The 18271-nt window shown below is 44.5% G+C and overlaps 2 protein-coding genes and 1 non-coding gene across 5 annotated transcripts in view; 1 reads left to right on the forward strand and 2 right to left on the reverse strand.

Annotated features, from left to right (window-relative positions):
* Positions 1-11597, reverse strand: part of SACM1L (SAC1 like phosphatidylinositide phosphatase) — a 30339-nt gene extending 18742 nt beyond the window's left edge. For all 3 annotated transcript variants that reach the window (XR_010722475.1, XR_010722476.1, XM_066192704.1), the window contains exons 1-3: positions 11432-11597; positions 2472-2569; positions 968-1042 (exon numbers count right to left, since the gene is read on the reverse strand). Coding sequence is in view for 1 of the 3 variants with exons in the window: in XM_066192704.1 (XP_066048801.1) it covers positions 968-1042; positions 2472-2569; positions 11432-11490 (232 nt within the window). In the remaining 2 variants the exon portion in view is untranslated. The remainder of the gene's footprint in view (positions 1-967; positions 1043-2471; positions 2570-11431) is intronic.
* Positions 11598-11751: 154 nt separating this feature from the next.
* On the forward strand, positions 11752-11824 carry TRNAR-ACG (transfer RNA arginine (anticodon ACG)). Its single transcript has one exon. It is a non-coding gene; the product is annotated as a tRNA-Arg (tRNA).
* An 870-nt stretch (positions 11825-12694) lies between these two features.
* LIMD1 (LIM domain containing 1) overlaps positions 12695-18271 on the reverse strand; it is a 33086-nt gene continuing 27509 nt past the window's right edge. The window contains exon 8 of the mRNA XM_066192723.1: positions 12695-18096. Coding sequence (XP_066048820.1) covers positions 17959-18096 — 138 coding nt within the window. The 3' untranslated portion in view covers positions 12695-17958. The remainder of the gene's footprint in view (positions 18097-18271) is intronic.

Below are 18271 nucleotides of genomic sequence, written 5' to 3' on the forward strand. Positions count from 1 at the left end.
TTTTAAAACACTCAGCAAGTGTTAAACACTGGTTGAGTCCCTAAGACACATGGATCCATTACACTGCCCTTACTCTGCAAGGCCCACAATTCTCAAGAATATGACATAGAAAGTTCAGCAGTTTTAAGATGCTGTAGAAGTCACTGCATTCAATACAATCACCCTTTGCCTCAGTTGGGAACACTCCAGTGAATGATCTTTAATCTCTTCTACATTTGGTGATTTTATTCAGTATGTATGCTGCTTATTACATCCTTTTTCAGAGTACTTCAGTCTCTGAAATTCTATAAAAAGGATTGCTGGAGCAGCAATGCTTACTTTCCCGAAAGCCTACACTTTATGCTTCAGGTGTATTGATGCTGCTTAAACCAGACTACTGAAACACTTAAAAAAAAAAAAAAAAAAAAAAAAAAAAAAAAAAAAAAGCTGGACAATTTAAGCTTACATTACCCTAAAATTCCCTAAGCTTAGAATTGTTCCAGTCTGCCCTTTTCCTTTCCATGTTGGATTTTCTTCATATTTGGAGGGCAGTTGCAACACAGTCATTACTTGAAGAGCTCCATCTACTTGTCTATCATCCAGTCACTCCCAGCTATTTGTGTACCATGATTATTGATCAAGCTTCACAATGCAATGCTTGACTGCTGCATCAAATCCTGCAGCTAAGATTAAAATAGTTACAAAGAATAAGTAGATGAGGTTCTTTGCACTCACATGAAATGCATCCCATATAACTCAAAAAACTGCCAGTTAATCCCACCTTTAGAGCACCTCTGGGTTTTAAGAGTTACACAAACATTCATGATAGATTTGCATGCCTCCATCCTTTTGAAGCCACAAGGAAAGCCAATCATACTGATGAAAGTTCAACCTCAGATACTTGCAAATACTATTTTTGCCTTTAAAGCTTCTTTAGCAATCTATTTTGTTGAAGTATTTTTAAAGAGCACAGTTCTGTTCTCCTTACCTGCCACCAACCGGATTGTTCCCAAAATACCAAATATAGGCCTTGTAACAGCTGAAGGGGGAACATCTTTTTTAACTGAAAAGCAGAAGAAAAGAACATGAGAATTTCAAAGGTTTGGGAGGAGGATCTGGGATTCTAACCAATTTCTCACATTTAATCAAAGTAGTCATTCAACTGAATAAATTCAAGCTTATTTACATGATAGTACAGCAAGTAGACTCCTCAGTAATGTATTTTCCAGTCAGCTTCCAGAAGCTTTGTTTTGAAGTTATCAAGACATAAAGGACAACCAAACCCTAAGTGCTTGTGCCTCCCAGGTCTGTTTGCTTTTTCTGAGCCTTGGTCTACTTTTCTCAGAAGACCTAGGCTATCTCTGCAAAACTGCCAACAACAGCATAGACGTGGCTAGGGACACCGTATTCAAAACAACATACCAAGAGATCCAAAAAGTACCTAAATAGCAATTAAAAATCTTAGCATGTGTAAATTTCATTTGTCTACACTTCTAAAACAACAGAAGGGATTTTAGAGAAATCTAAAGAAACCCAAAACATCCCCCAGAATGAAGCATTTTCCCAGAACTCAGAAAACTGAGAAAGGTAACCCCTGAATCTTCCTTTGCTCTAAATACCTTGCAGGTTCATCTGATGGAAGGGCAGCAGTGAGAGAGATGTAGACTGACAAAAGGCTTGGGACAACTATCTTGACAGTTTTGAAGGAGAAATTCAAACAATATACTACAATAGCAAAAGTATCAGTGGGATGGGCACACTGCTCTTACATGAAGTACACAAGAAACCTAATAAAAGAGAGGGAACGACTGCTTTTATATTACTATTACTGCAGCATTTCTGTGTTTGGAGATTAGTAATACTGTGGTGCCAAACTCCTGAAGTATCAAAAGGGAAGTCTCCCATTGCCTTCATTTTACTATTATTTAATCCAAGTTCTTTGTTTCACATTCTTTAAAAAACAAAACTAAAATTTTCAAGATATCAACAGGCTTAAAACTATTCTCCTTGACATTTGAATCCAGATTTGCAACACAGAACAAAAATTTATAGTAAGGATTTTTTACTGTTGCTATTTCTAGAGGCTTTATGAAAAGTCAGGTTTCAGTTTTACATAAAAGACAGCACTAGGGCAATTTGGAAAAGCTGCAGAACCCCAGGGTTCAATCTTTCCCCTGTTTGATCTTGAACTTCTAGCACCAGCCCCAGCTAGCCTGATGAGTCAGCTTCCCCTGTTGTGATGGACAGTCTTACCAAAAAACAGACAAGCACTATCACCCTGGTAACCCACAGCATCAAACCCACAGCCAAAAGGGATTTGAAGCAAAGCTCTGCAGAACAGAACACAAAGCATTGTTTTAAACTGTAGCAAAAAAACCCCCCAACAATTATGTCAGTATCATCTCAGTAAGGTTCTGAAGATCTTGTTGGACTCGGAGCAGAACAGACAAAAAGGACAGACTGTATTGAGAAATACTAGTGAGGAGAGTCACCTGTAAGAGTCACTTCTGTGGAGACTCTGTCAATAGCAAGCACATCATCTGCTCCATCATCACAGGCTTCCACATAGAACTTCTCTGGTGTTATATGCCTTTAAGGGAATAGAGAGGAAAAAGGAATTAGTTTAGCAAAACTTACTTCGAGTTCGTTTACTCTTTACCACCTGAGGACAGAGCAATCAATTTTACACCTTATTTCAGCTGCAAAATAACAAAATCCTCACTGGATTGCTTCCCAGCAGCCACTGATGTTGACAGTGTGGGAAAAAAAAAAAAAAAAAAAAGGCAGCAAGTCCAGCTCATCAGTTATTGCAAAATTCATGGCCTGTTTAATAACCTTGATCCTTTTTTTATTATTGTAAAGATATGAAACTGAGTTTGTGTACACAGTGCTCCACTCTAATGCCTGTAAGCTTGAACCATGTCTGGTAAGCCAAAACCCAATGCAAAATCTTAAGTTTTTAAACTGAAAACTTCCTAACAGATCAGACCACATTCCTAATGCAAGTCTAAAAAACATAAACATAATGTATGAAATGATAAACACACCAGTTTCACATCAGTGTTATAAGCATTGCAAGAATTCACTGGAAACAACACAGTAGAAATGGCAAAGTTCAAGAGGCACACAGAAGCACAATAATTTATTGAAGCGGCTGTCTCAACACTACCATTTCCCAAGCATGTTAGCCAGGTCTACACAACACACAGGGCATTAACATGTATCCCTCCACCAGACAGACAAGTCACACACTGACTTCCTGTTCAGACTTCATTGCCATCTTTCCCTTCCTTCCCCTCAAAACCAGCACAAAACTCAGTGCCAGTCATACAGAGTTTTTAGAAGTGTTCCCTAAAAATACACCCATGGTGATATTTGCAAGAAGCCAGACACGTTCTACTGTGCATTGACAGCAGAAGTGATTTGTAGCCATCACACAGGAAATGCTCAGCAAACAAACAAAGCAAGCCAAACACTCTTAAACTATTGTTCTTGACTCTTACAGTGATTTTTCTTAGTTTAAGGCTTGACAAGACACGGGGTCAGAGTTTTAAAAACCTTGTTCTGGTAACAGGGTAGGTATTTTTAGGCGCTTTCTCCCAAAATAGATCTTGCATTACTATGCATCTTTTATTTTTTTTAATACTTCAGAAAGCTGAATTAGAATCCTGATTTAGATCAGAGAGTCTGAGGGCCAGGTTTTGGTAGCAGGGGGGCTACAGCACTGGCTCCTCTGAGAAGATGCTAGAAGCTTCCCCTGTGTCTGACAGAGCCAATGCCAGCCAGCTCCAAGACAGACCCACTGCTGGCCAATGCCAAACCATCAGTGATGGTGGCAGCACCTCCAGGATAACACTTAAAAAGGGGGAAACACTTCTGTGCAACAGCAGCAGGGGAGAGGAGTGACAACACGTGACAGAAACAACCCTGCAGACACTGAGGTCAGTGAAGAACGAGGGGCAGCAGGTGCTCCAGGAGCTGGAATAGAGATTCCCCTGCAGCCCCTGATAAAGAGCAGGGAGGCAAAGCTGTCCCTCAGCAGCCCATGGAGTTCCATGGCAGAGCAGAGATCCACTTACAGCCCTTGGAGGGCCACAACAGAGCAGGGGGATGCTGGTTAGAACAGGGTGCTAACAACACCCATGTTGTGGGTTTGATCCTCATATGGGCCATTCACTTAACAGCTGAACTTGATGGTCCTTGTGGGTCCCTTCTAGCTCAGAACATTGTGTGAGGCTGTGAGCCCATGGGAAGTCTGTGATGGAACAAGTTCCTGGCAGGACATATGACCTTGCTGGGAAAGCATGCTGGAACAGCCTGCTCCTGAAGGACTGCACCCTGTGGAAGGGACCCACGCTAGAACAGCTCATGCGATCTCTGAGAAGGACTCACTGTGGACAGATTGGTGGAGAATTGTCTCTGGGAGAGGGACCCCATGCTGGAGCAGGGGAAAAAGTCCTTCCACTGGAGAAGCAGCAACAGAGAAAGTGTGATGACCTGACCACAAACCCCATTCCCAGTCTCCCTGTGCTGCTGGGGGAGAAAAAGGAAGTAGATAAAATTAGGAGTGAAGTTGAGATGGGGAAGAAGGGAGGGGTGAGGGGAAGGTATTAGGATTTGTCTTGAGCTCTCATTTTATCCTGATTTGATTGTTACTAAATTAAACTAATTTCCCCAAGTTGGCTCTGTTTTGCCAGTGATTGTAAATGCTGAGTGATCTCTCCCTGCCCTTATCTTGACCCAAGAGTTGTTCCTTCTATATTCTCTCCCCTATCCCGGTGAGGAGCGAAGTGATAGAGCTACTCCAGTGTGCACTCAGGATCAACTCACCAAAGTCCTTAAAAAAAGGTCTCAAAGACCCCACTTTCCACCCACTTAAAGCAGGACCATCTTCAAAGTTTATTCAGCTTCTAAGTTAAACCCTGTTTCTTTGGGTGTATTTTGACTCTCCCAAAGGATGGCGATTCCACAACCTAACTGTGAAATTAGAGGAAAGCCAGAGGAGAGCAAATGCTGAACTAAAAAATCCACTAAACAATGTAATATAACCAACTGTAAAGCAATTAATAGTTAAGTGTTCATCAGATAATTTAGCTTCATTATAGTCTATGGGTGCTAAACATATCTACAGTGTTTCCTTTGTAAATCACCATCCTTAAATCTTTCATGTACACATATTCAACGTTTAATCTTTGAAAATAGAAACATCAGAGTAAGAAATACAAACATGCAGTTTGCTGAACACTGAAGCCTTAAAATGCCTACTTTGTTTCCACTGCTTTTGTTTCTGATGAAGTGCCCATGTGCACCCCCAGGTCTTTAGGGGAGTTTCACAGCAATAATGGGAGCTGTTTTTACAGCAAAAAGCAAACAAGCGTACACCGAGAAGAGGGGCAAGACAAGCTCGAAGACATCTACAAACCCACACTTTGTTAAAGAATCTGAAATGAAAAGAGGATATACTATTTAAGATGCAGTCAGAAACCTACTGCTAACTGGCTTGAGGCAACAGGAAGCATTTTTTCCACAAGAGAAAGCTGTAGTTTGTCTTCAATTGGTTTAGTTGAACACTCATCTTTCTGTGGGATGTCAGTTGACACCCAAGATTCCAGCTAAAACAACAACTGGAAAGAAACTCTATGAAGTTCAATATTGGACGTGTTGTGCCATTAACACAGATGCTCATGGGCTCTTACTCATCTGAGCATCTCAAGCAAAGTAAGTTGAAAAAACACATGAACTTATCAGGTCATAAACAAAGTGTTGAGAACTGTAGTTTCAGGTTTTGAATACTCTGTTTGAAGAGCACAACATGGACAAGACATTTCTACTGACAATACAGAGCACAAAAATCATTTCCATCCATGATGAGTATTTTTAAAAGCTGCTTCTTACATTATGAAGTGCGACAAGGCCATGACACTACTACAGTCTCAGAACAGAGATTTACACGCATACTGGTTAAAGTCTGTTTTTAACCAACTGAGAAGAAGCTTACAAATCTCAAATAATTGTCATATAAACAAATGTTTTCTTTACCACATGCAAGAATAACAACTTCTCCCTGAAGAACAAGAAGTCTTTTATCTCAATATCCCCAAACTGAAAAGAAAATAGAGAGAATCAGGGCTGCAACTGCAAATGATGCTTGGTCTCTCAATGTGTGTCATATGTCCCACTTTGCTAGATCAGATCCCAGCATTTCTCTCCCTCAAATCCTAGACCACATTATTTCCTGCCACTGCCATTGCCCTTTTAACAATTTTATCATCCTCATTTCCGCTTACACAATGTCTACAGTTTAAGCAAAACTAGAGATTTATGTTTCACATTTCTTCCAGGTCCTCCTTCCCATGGTCCTCTCCAGGACTAAATTTGGTGACAAAGGCATCATGTAAAGCAGGTCATCCTTGTTTTCAGCTGAATGGATCAAAAAGGCCTCAGCAGCATGCATCAGTCTGAAACAGAAATGTTGTTTACTCTTGAGAGAGGGGGGAAACAGGGGCAAGAGGAAATGAAGTTACCAATCTATAAAGTTGACAGAACTTGAACAAATACTACACTGTTGGGATCACCTTTAAAAACTGCTTCAAATACAGCTGTGCAACACAAATTGGAAAGCCTAAGGCCCTGCAAGATATTAAATTCGTGCTTCACAAGAAGTGGAATCATTAGTGCTCGACAAAATTTTCAACAGAAAGATGATTCACTTAGTCCTTACTTCATTTGTGCAAGAAGTTCAATGTTTCCTAGAATAAATATAGTTGTGGAAGAGGCCAAGATTCAAAGCAGTTCCAGATCAAGTGCTGATTTACAACTTTACCAATCACCAGAACCAGGCTAGTAGTCTCAGTCACACTTAGATGACCTTTTCTATTGTAAAGCTGCCATAGTCAAGAGGATTGCCTCTCACTTGTCTTTCAGAAAGGAAGCTGATGAACTCAGCATGCAAAAACAGGTTCATCTCCAAACTGTACTCACCAGCAAGCCTGGATGTCTATCAAGCTTAGATAGCACACATGCTAATTTTACTCATCTCACAGGGAGGCATGAAATGGTGAAGAAATGCTCATTCACAACTAGAAATTCCAGATTCATTCTATTCTTTTAATGAAATAAAGACAGATGAAAGTCCAAGTGTCAGTATTATGTCAAAAATAACAATCAGGAAAGCAGTATTTTATAGAAGCCCACAGTGCCTGTAGTTATGTTTAGAACTGGTTTTCATACACCCAGCCACATTCTGTTTTTGTATAAACTTCCTATCTGACAGCGGAGCCTGCCTTCTCCTCAGCTACATTGTCACTGCTGACTAGAACCACACAAGACATCATCAGCTCTCACCACCTTGCTTCATCACCATCTTGCTTCCCTTACAACTTAACAGCATGTCAAATCTTCACAAAATTGAAGTCCCTCTATTTCCTTTTTTTTTTAACTAAAGGAAAACTGACCACCATTATAATGAACTATTTCTCAGTACTGCTAAAAAACAAAGGAAGTGATAAGCACAAATATTTTACATTTCTAGTGCAACTCACATTACTCAAGAGAAGTATAGAAGAACTGCAATTACCAAATTCCCATTTCAAATACTACTAAAGGTGACTTGGATTTCATTCTGATAATATTCTCCAACTGAAACTGTATGGATTGATGCCAAGAGATAAAGTAACGCAGTAAATTTTATTCCTACAATTCAAAGTTGCAGGGAAAAAGTATCGATTCCCAACATAACAGAAACATTAAGAAAAACAAAACCAAAAAAGAACAAACCACTGCTTGCTTACACCAAGTGCAAAATCAGACTCATTTACAGTCGAGATAGTATTTCTTTTGTTTATTTGTTGTGAAGTTTCACTTTGTTAGTTATGCTATAAAGCAGCATCGTGTATCATCATACAGATGCTGCACAGTAGCATCCCACACTTTAATCAGGCTGATCTTACAGACAGGAATATTCCTGTGTTCAGATACAGCATGAAAGAGGACCCAGCAGGCTCTAATGGCCACTAAAGATAGTCCTTCACTCAGGATTACTTAAGCCTTCTAGGCCTCAACAGCCAACCCCTGACTTCAGTAATTGATTATTTCACCATAAATACTTAACGTTGCTCTAATGCAGGAAAGTCTTTGATGTCAGCCTCTGAGCACAGAAATAAAGCAAGCCAAGAGCACACCCTGTACTGCACAGAGATGCATTTGGGATCTTGAGCACAGCAAACTGCTCTGCAGTTCATACAGGAAAGATGTTAGTTTATGCAGAGTCCCAACAGTATGTTAAGTAACAGAGCTAACACTGGTGGTTTCAGCACTCCAGAGATTCCAGATTTTCTAGGTGAGCAGGTGTGCTAATTATATGTCTCCCATAAATATTACTCCTCAAGCAGAAACAGCTCAAGGACTTGGAACATCTCCCATACAGCAGTAGTTGTTGCAGGGAGAAAAACCCCAGGATTTAGAAAACTAATGGAAATACCATTTAAAAACAGAACAGAAAAGGCACATATTAAAGTCCTAGCTACATAATGTCTATTTCCAGTGAAGTTTCACTCTAGATGAAAATAATTTACTGCACAAGCTAATGTCCTGCTCAACCAACATCCCTGAGCTTTACCACGACAGCCACTCAGATGGAGCAGGAAGAAAAGGGATTTGTAGCTGTTTTTTCTGGAAGTGTCATTCAAACCAAAATGCCCTTTCAGACCACCCCCCAAATACACACACAAGTGGAAGGCACTGTATTCAAGTGTAGTAGCTACCAAAGACTGTCAAGTACTTTCACAAAGCATATGAGGCAACGTAACTAAGGGCAGGAGGAGTTAAATCTGAAACACAGCTAGTGTCATGGACCCACAGGACACTGAGAAGGCTATCAGCAAGATAAATCTTCATCCAAGCACAAAGTAAAAAAAAAGTTATTTTAACTGAGACAAAACAACAGCCAGAATTTTCTCTATTCTGCAGACACCCTTAACAACCAGTTTTTATACATTAAAAACTGGATTACAATAATACTTGTATATTAATAATTATATGTGAATAGCTGCCATGGACTGGCAACTCCACTGCCAGTTGTGGATGCAATACCAGCAACAGCTGTTTGAATTTTACAATTTATCCCTGCAGCTACCAGAAGAAGTTCATTAAATATAGCAATGACAGAGGTGACCACTATGGATAGCACTTTTCAGGTTCATAGTCTTCCCAATAACTGCTGGTGTAACTCAGTAACTTCCATGAGCAGCACAAATGCCAGACAGCAGCACTTTCACAGTTACCACCTGAACCTGACTGATGACACTGATCAAAGCACAAAGAGCGTGAACCATCACTTTTGATAAGGTGGAAAACACAAGGGGTTTGTGTTGAGAGTCAGAACCTGTGGCTGGGCATACAGAACGGGGCCCTGCAGAGCACTGCAACCAGGGAAGAGCCAGCAGACTACCCAGAAAAGGCACAGTGGCAGAATCTGACCTTATCATCTTGAGAGTGAGTAACCAGTTAAAAATCCAAACACTGCCATCACTAAACCCTCAACCTGAAGTCCAGCCTGGATTTTTTCATAAGAACATTCTCCTCTGACCTTGACAATCTGGTAGGTTTGACTCATCACCCAAGTTATGGCCCTATATCTTCAAATGCTGAATTGAATGCTGCAGCCATTATCACAACTGGGTGTAATGACAAGAAAATAAGCTCATTTTTCAGAACACAAAACAATTCTGTTTTCATATTTATGAGAAAAAACTCATGTTAAACTACATCTGAGACAGCCTTGTTCTAAACAGATCAAAGCCTACTTCTAGCCAAGATTAAACCTTGAATGAGAGAATTCTTTACTAGCCTGTATCTAAAAAAGAGCTTTTACTTGAAAAAATTCTCAGTAAGAACAACTGTGCACTACAAGTCACACCACTGCTACACAGACAACTCACCTTTGCTCCTCTGCAGCCAAAAAGAGCAGAAGACCAGCTTAAAGAAAGACAAATATTGCTAAGGTGACATGAGGGGGAAAAAAAAAAAAAAAAAAAAAAGCAAGCAAGCAAGCAAGGAAAAAAAGCTTTCTGTCAAGAAAAGTCTTTCAGCCATCACTGATATCTTACTCTTCAGCAAAACTCAATTATCTCCAGGGTTGGTGTAACCTCATATAACTACCTAACCAAAATAAGAAGCCTGGTGACTTTGAAACACATAACAGCATTATAGCAAACTGTTTATATAGGTCTCCAAATGATCTGTTTGCTCGGAATCCAAAAGATGACTGTCAAATGAAATCTAACAGAGCATAAAGTACAGTTAAATCAGGCTTAAGAGTCACTTTCAGACACTGCTGCCTGAAAATGGCCTCGGTAACTCAATTATGGAGTTTCCAGCTACTGTTTAGAGGTCAAACGCCTGGGGATGCCTTTAGGACACACAAAGACACTTCACTTTTGGCTTCAGACAGTCATGAAGAGTCTCCTGCTCAGAACAATATCCTCGGGAGTTTGAACCGGTCGGTGTGAGGGTTTATAATGGAGATGCCTCTTGCAGCGTTAACTTTGCACTGCTTTTGGTTATGCAACTTCTGCTGCTGTATTAAAGGCGGCAAACAAACATGTGGCACACACACACGTTCAAAGGGTTACAGTCTCCCGTGAAAGACAAACTGTTTCAATAAAAAAAATTACACCGGGTAGTTAGAAGAATTTATTTGGAAAAGTCACAGCAGGCACCGCACAGGAGAGTGCTGAAAGTTCAAAGCCCTCAAAGTTCAGTCATCAGCCGGCATCAAAACCATCATACACCACAAAAAAAAAAAAAAAAAAAAAAAAAAAAAAAAGCCCATTTGTGTCACGAGAGACCGATGGACAAGCACTGGGGAACCTTCTGTTGGGGAGCGGCGCTGCGCACACACAGCCGCACACCAGTGCCCTACAGCAGCCGCCCACCAGCGCGAAGGCAGGACCACAGAATTGTCAGGGTTGGAAGGGACCTCCGGAAAGCAGCCGGTCCCAACCCCGCTGCCAAGGGTCACCCAGAGCAGGTGACACAGGAACGCGCCCAGGTGGGTCTGGAATGGCTCCAGGGAGGGAGCCTCCGCAGGCAGCAGGCAGCCCTGGCTGCTGACGCCGAGGGAAGCCCCACCGGCACTGACCGCCCGGACACAGACACGGGAGCCGCCCGCCCGCAGCGCCGCGCGATGGACGGCGACAGGGGACCCATGTCCCCGGCCAAAGTCCTCCCTACTCGTCCCGCACGCAACCGCCACCTCAGGCCAAGCCCTTCGCGGCCACCCGGGTGAGCGAGGGAGCAGCGATGGGCAGAAGGGGCAAAGGACAGGCCGGGGGAGGGCAGGGGACAGCAAGGGACGGGCGACCGTGGCTCCACCGGCGGCTCCTCCCTTCCCTTTCCCTCCCCTTTGGCAGGTGCCAGAGCCGCGTCACCCCCGTCCCAAGGGGTCACTCACAGCTTCAGGCTGGCGTAGGCCGCCGCTGCCGTGGTTCCCGCCGGTGCCGCCGTCGCCATCCGTCCCCTCGGGCTGTCCCCGGCCGCCGGCTCCGCTCTGACCCGGCCGCTCCCTCCCCGCCCGACTGACGCGTCCCCGGGCCGGAGCGACGGGGCCCCGCTCGGGACAAACCTCCGCGGGCGCGCTGGCCGGCCCAGGGCGGGGCGCTGCCTATGGCGGGAGGAGGCGGGGCCGGGCGGGCTGGCCGGCGCCGCCATTGGTTGAGGCAGCGCGAGGGGATTGTGGTGAACTCCGCGGGGGCAGCAGCGAGTTCTCGAGCAGGGCCAGTGGCGCAATGGATAACGCGTCTGACTACGGATCAGAAGATTCTAGGTTCGACTCCTGGCTGGCTCGGCTGCTCCTTTTTCACCCCGGCTCATGTTTTTTCTTTTTTTTTTTCCCTTGTACTTCGAGCCGAGGGTGCTGCCGACTGCCCCCCCACACTTCTGTACAGGCCCACCGCTGCCACCTTCTTGCCCCCAGTGTGGGGGTCTACACAGGGTTGGGTGGCGTGACAGGGCTTCCTGCCCTTGGCAGCCCCCCAACTCAGGGACAGCTGCTGTGTCCATCTGGCCGCCCTTTCTGACCCTGCAGGCCGTGGGGTTTGGCAAGGAGCAAACCTGGGGCACCTCCTGGCCGGTTTCCCACCGGACCCAGCTCTCTGGGAGTCATGTCCCAGGTTTGGGCAGCTTCTTGCCCCAAGGAGGGGGAACTATAATTAGTTATTCCTATTTATTTGCTTCATTTTAGCTGATAGCTCCAAGCTGCTGTGGTGCTGCTTGGCCAACATTCAGTCTTCAGGCGTGAGGCACCTGGTAGCTCATAGCAGGGGCACCATGCAGCTGCCTGACTCTCAGAGCCATGGGAACACTACCCAAAACCTTCTAAGAAACCCATCCCCACCAATGCTGCAAAGGAGACTCCCATATTGGGGTCAGAGCCTGCTCCCACATGCAGCACATCCCTCCTCAGCTTGGGACCTGGGCCTCCCCAGAAGGATGCCAGAGCAGGACAGCCTCCCGTGGAGCTGCAGCAAATCCCAGCTGCCTGCAAAGGACTGGAAATTCCCAGTCAACCCCACTGAGGCGGCTCTCCCCACCCTCAGCCACTGAGGTGGGGGGACAGGAGTAAGGAAGAGGTTGAAAAACCATAATTTCACAGCATAACTCCCCCCATTATGGACTCTGTAAATCATTGTAAATTCAGGAAAGACTGGACTCTGAGTGTTGCTTAAGATACTGTCTTTAATCACTGAAATCACAACAGGCCAGTGGCTTTGTTCTGCTACTGGTCTTCATTCTTTATAAATACTTAACAGCACTGAAGAAAAGGACTGTGTTCACAGGAGGCTAAGGTTAGTTACACCAGCACAAATCCAAAAATACTCTCTCCTGAAGCCAAGCTTTGAAGGAAACATAAAATAACTAGTACCATTCAGTATTGCTAGCCAGGCTCTGGATTTGCCTTCCAGATCCAGAAAGCCAGAGCCTGGGTGTGTGTGCCTGGGTCCCTGCCTGGCCATACTCCCGCAGACCTGCTGCGTGGGGAGGAGGGTTGGTGCCGGCAGAGCTGGGCGCTGCAGCCCAGTCATCCCTCTACCAGGGTCGCAGGGCATTCCTGCCTTTACAGGACTCTTTTCCGTGTATTTGCACGTGGGGACAGTTTCTTCCCATCTCCAGTCGTGTCTGAGTGGGTTGCAGATGCATATTGCCACACAAACTTCTGGCTGCCCTGGAAGAAAGCAGGCTAAAGATTTTTATTGCTCAGGAAAGCTTTGCTTCTCCTTAGGAAAAGGGTGAGTGAGCAGTTCCAAGCCCTCTCTGGGCTCCTGACAGGAAGATGTCCACCCAGTCGGCTTCAGTAAGTACAGCCAGGGCCACTGCAGCCAGCGAGCAGCAGGACACAGAAATGGGAAAGAAAAATGAACGCACAAATGCTGTGTGATGATGAGAGATGCAAACCTCTTCCCAGCTTCTCCCAGTGGCACAGGCACTCACAGGATGGGGGAAAGGGATGTGGATCTGGTCATAGCCCTTCCCTGCCCGCAGGTACTGACTCCAGGGGTATTTATCAGTGATGAAGCCTGGGTCAACTTGTCATTACATTCATGCACAGGAAGTCGCTTAGAAGGCACCTACAAGCACCTGGCATGGGCACAGGGGTGTGAAAGGCAGGTGTGTCACAGGCAGCATCTGCCCCACACCCATGTGCACAGACACAAATGCACACACCACCCCAAAAGTGAGCGCACAACAAGCGGTCAGTGCCCACATGTTTTTTGTGTGGTTTTTTTTTTTTTTTTTTTTTTTTTTTTTTTTTGTGTGTGTGTGGTTTTTTTTGTGTGTGTTTTTTTTTTTTTTTTTTTTTTTTTTTTTCCCCCCCCAAAAAAAGATAATCCTTTCTTTGGAATGGCCAGCCAGACCCATGCCAACTCTTGGAAGCCCAGTTTCCCCCTTTCAAGACTGCCACATCACACCTGACTGCTGATGAAACTCCATCATTTCCAGACTAAGCAGCTATTCACTTTGTAGTAAAAAGTTCTTTTAAAAAAAAAAAAAAGCATTTAAACTTTGAAAGACTGGGAAAATGTTTTAAAAGCCCCCAAATGAAATTCAGAAACTGAAGAGCCACAGATCTTTTCAAATGCTCCTTACCAGAGTGTTAGAAACTGCTGTTCCCTGTGTTTTAACATCAGGGCAGTTTCCCAAATTGCTTTGATCACAGGTGCTTCTTACACTTTAAATTACACAAAAATGTCTGCTGCTTCTGTAGCTGGGGCCGTCCCCCCGGCTCTTATGCAAAAATCTCTATTTAAATGAGTTTCTGTATTCTAAGCAACAGAAATTTAACAGCATGATCTGAATGAAAAAATCTTTTAAGCTCTGATTCCTGAAAGCAGGCTTCAGGGAATTCACTTGAATAACTATTTGCATGAGAGTTACTCATTAACAGCACAATGGGACTTCCAAGGGTCCCTTACTTTAAAACCAGTCAGAAGAACTTGCTGGGGGAGGAATCAGGACTAACTTTTCATAGCACATTTTCATAGCTCCTTAATAAATTAAAAGGCAACAAGGTTCATGTGAACAGCAAAACCCGATGTGTATCAGCAAGGAGATAGGTGGAATTTAATATATGTTTTGAAATTCTTCTTCAGAGGACACAAAGCCTCATACCTCCTGCTTCAGAGGTATTTTTTCCTTTGAGGGAGCTGCCTGAAGACAGGCAGTGAGAGCTTGCAGCTCCACAGATGCCTGGTGGAGAGTCAGGAAGAGGAGAAGATTCCCCTGTCCAGGATGCCCCTGCTTCCCCCTGTGCCAGACCCACCGTGAGGCAGCTGCAGAGCTGGGGACAAGCTGGGGAAAATCAACAGCAACTCAGACACTCACAGCCTGGGAGAAATAATACTGAGCTTAAATGAATTCAAACTCCCAGAAATAGAAGCAGTGCAAGTTAGCACACACACAGGGGTGCAGGGCAGTGCAGTAGATGCTTTAGCTTCAAAACCACAAGCTCACAGGCTCCTTTATCAAGAGCTTCACACTGTCACTTCCAGCTCTTTGTAAATATAGGAAAGGAGAGTGTTAGCAGTCAATAACTTATAGGGGACCTCAAAACTGGAAGTAGGGCAGCCTTCATTACCCCAGCGCTGAGGGATACAGGATGGCTGACAGGAGTAAGAAGACACTGTGTGGGAGCAGAGGCCAAACTCTCTGGTGATGCAAAGAGGGCTCTTGCAAGACATCTTGCCACAAGCTGACCACTTGAGGCTTTCCATGAAGGAAAATTGTTCTTCCCCCTGTCTCCTTCTCTCCTGCTTACTTTGAAGTTGTGGGGAAGGCTGCAAGGGTGAGACAGAAGCTTAAACTGCAGTTAAAAAAGAAAATGCCAGTCCCACTAGTGTTTTTAGATCTTTACAAAATGAAGGCCAAAAAATGTGCACAAGGGCTTGATCTAAAAAATCAAGAGGTAGCAAAAGCCTGAACCTACACAGCAGCTCTTCTTTCAGAGACAGGAACAGATGACCAAGGCTGGTGTTCCCAGCTCACTAAAAAAACCTGCTTTGATCTCTCATTGCCTTTGCTGCCAAAAGCAGCCCAGGGTGCAGAACCACCTGCCCAGGACTATCTGAATTATTTACTAGGGATTGTGAGCTGGTGTTATTTTCCACCTCAGTCCCTTCAGACAGTTCTAAGATCACAGTCACACCTCGCCCCCTCCCTGCTCCAGCCCAGCTGTGCTGCAGGACACAAGCTGATAGGATGCACTGGGGTGAGAGCACTACGAGATCTGCCCTGGCTGTTGTTGCCCTCAATCCATCCTTGGATCATCACTACTTACATTTTGTGTCAGCTCCCATCCCTTTCCTAACCACCATTTGGAGGCTAAATTTAAGGCTCTAGGAAGGCTCACATATTTGGGGTCAATTCTACCTCCTCTAAAATCACAGGTAAAACTCTCAGAAGATATATTTCACAGTGGTAAAATGCCCTCCCTTGAGCTTTCAGTCACACTGAAGGGATGCATGTCCCCAGGAAAAATGGTGCCACAGAGCCAAGCTACACAAAAGCTCTGGATGGCTTCCAGGCAGAACCAGCCTCCTGCCCTGAGCTGCCATCTCCATCCTGAAGAGCAGTGGAAACAGACAGAGGCACTTGCAGCTGAATGGGGCAGAGGGCTGGATGGTCAGATGGCACCATGGAACTCCATGCCAAGCCCACCAAGATCCTGAGGCCGGGGCAGTTTCACATTTCAGCCATGGTAAGATGATTTATTAGCACCGGCAGAGACAGGCAACTTGCTGCTACCTGACACCTGTGCTGCTCCAAATGGGTACACGTTGCTGTCTGACTACATCAAGTGAAGTTCAAGCTACATCCGTGCTGTTGGAAAAGAAGTTTGGTTGAACTGTAATGGGTTTTCAGCATGGGCACTTTTTGGGAGTCTCAGTGCCACGGCTCAACTAATTTATTGTTCTTTCCATACTGAAAAGATCTTCAAGAATGTCATCCCATTCTTTGCCAGTCAGAACCAAATTTAAATCTTCAGCATAGATACATGAGGATTTAACTAATTTTCCACACAAAGAAAGAGTAGTTAAGATCCCCAACTGCATCTGAGGCTTTAAATTAAGAACATTTTGTTAAATGAAAGTACCAGTACATGAGGGGCTGCACAGCTTTAGTAGGTACAGAACATGCACTGCAGGCACACCTATCACACATGTAACACATACGAGGAGAACAGATTTCTTTCACTATAAAGTGGGGGTGGGGTCAAGAAAAGAAACAATCTGCCTTCCTACTTTCTCAGCGGAACGGAAACTAAGGGCCAAACTCTCTAACCCCTTGCTCAGATAAGCTGTTATTATTCATAGGAGCAAATCTGTTTATGCCAACATACTCATCCGAGTTCAGGTTGTGGAGCTGGGCTCTAAATCCCTGCGTAACAAAGCCTTCATAACAATCTCAAGTTTGCTCCCCGAGCTCTAAATAAGCACCACTATGAAATGGCTTTGAGCTAGGTAAACACCATGAAAAGGAATAGCCAGGCTGAGGGCTGAGCTGTGAGGACAAACTGGAAAACTCAGGCAACTGTCTATGTATGGACAGTTTTTTTTCGAAAGCAAGCTCTGCAAGCAAGAATGAGGGTGGATTTCCCCCATGTCCACACTTTCAGCATCCCGACCTTTCCTTTCCAAATATGATGCACTGTTCAGACTCTGACACAGCAGAACTGGCCCCTGTGTGTCATGCTGACACACAAGCCTGGGCCCCAAGTCATTGCAGTAGCTTAGCCTAGCTTGTTCCAGGTTTTTGTTCTGTTTGAAATGGGATGTTGGCCTCCAGTTGCCGGACAGCATTGCCTGGTTTGTGCCTGGAGAGTTGATGCTTTTACAGCCAGACTTGAAACTGGAGTTCAGGGAATTAACTGAAAGGTCCGAGTGTGCCATTTTGCACAGACCCCTTTCTTTTCTTTTCGTAAAGAATGAATAAAAAGAGGGAGTGTCTAAAAAGCTGGTACTAATAGGTTGGTGTCCTTCACGGAACCTGATGAAATGTGCTTTCAGCAAACAGTAGACTGATGGGATGTCCCTGGCAGGCAGGTAGGCAGGCAAGCCAGCCTCTGGCTTTTTAATTGTGCATGGCACGATCTGAGTTCCGAGGCACAAGAGCAAATTGTGCTTTCACTGAAGAATGTTCCAAAATGAGCCTGGAGGAATCTCCAGGCAGCAGAAAAAGGCACGTAAAAGCAAACGGATCGGTTTAGATAACATGCCACATTCTTGGTCAAGTAGACATGGTTTGATGCAGCTGAAACCCACAAGCATACAAACTTGGTGAATCCAGCAAAAATCTCTCATATCCTTTGATAGGAACATTGCTGACTGGCGAAAAAGATGCACAGGCAATCAGCTGAAGGTTGAAGGGAGAGGGAGATCATGTAACAAGTCTTCTGTCCTGGCTTTCCAATGCTGGCCATGCTGACTAGTAGTGGTGCTGGTAGGCAGTTGCTGGGGTTGTGCCATTCTCTATGTGTTTCAGGTGACAGGAGTGACAAAGCAAATGTTCATCCAGTGGGTAGCAGCGATGTCCGTCTTCGTCATTCAGTTCCATCCCACAGTCCTGCAAAGAGAGACCATGCAAATTATTAGAGCTTGTGTTCATCTTCCAATGTCAGCTGGGGTCTGGCTTCCAAGAAAGTGATTTTGTGACAAGGACAGAAGACACTCAGCCAACAGCTCCATTCTAACAGACCCAGCAAGTACCACAAGAAGTAAAACATCTGACATAGGCATTT

This window comes from Chamaea fasciata, unplaced genomic scaffold (assembly GCF_029207755.1).
Source record: "Chamaea fasciata isolate MVZ Bird 193981 ecotype frontalis unplaced genomic scaffold, bChaFas1.0.hap1 SCAF_1, whole genome shotgun sequence".
Lineage (NCBI taxonomy): Eukaryota > Metazoa > Chordata > Aves > Passeriformes > Sylviidae > Chamaea > Chamaea fasciata.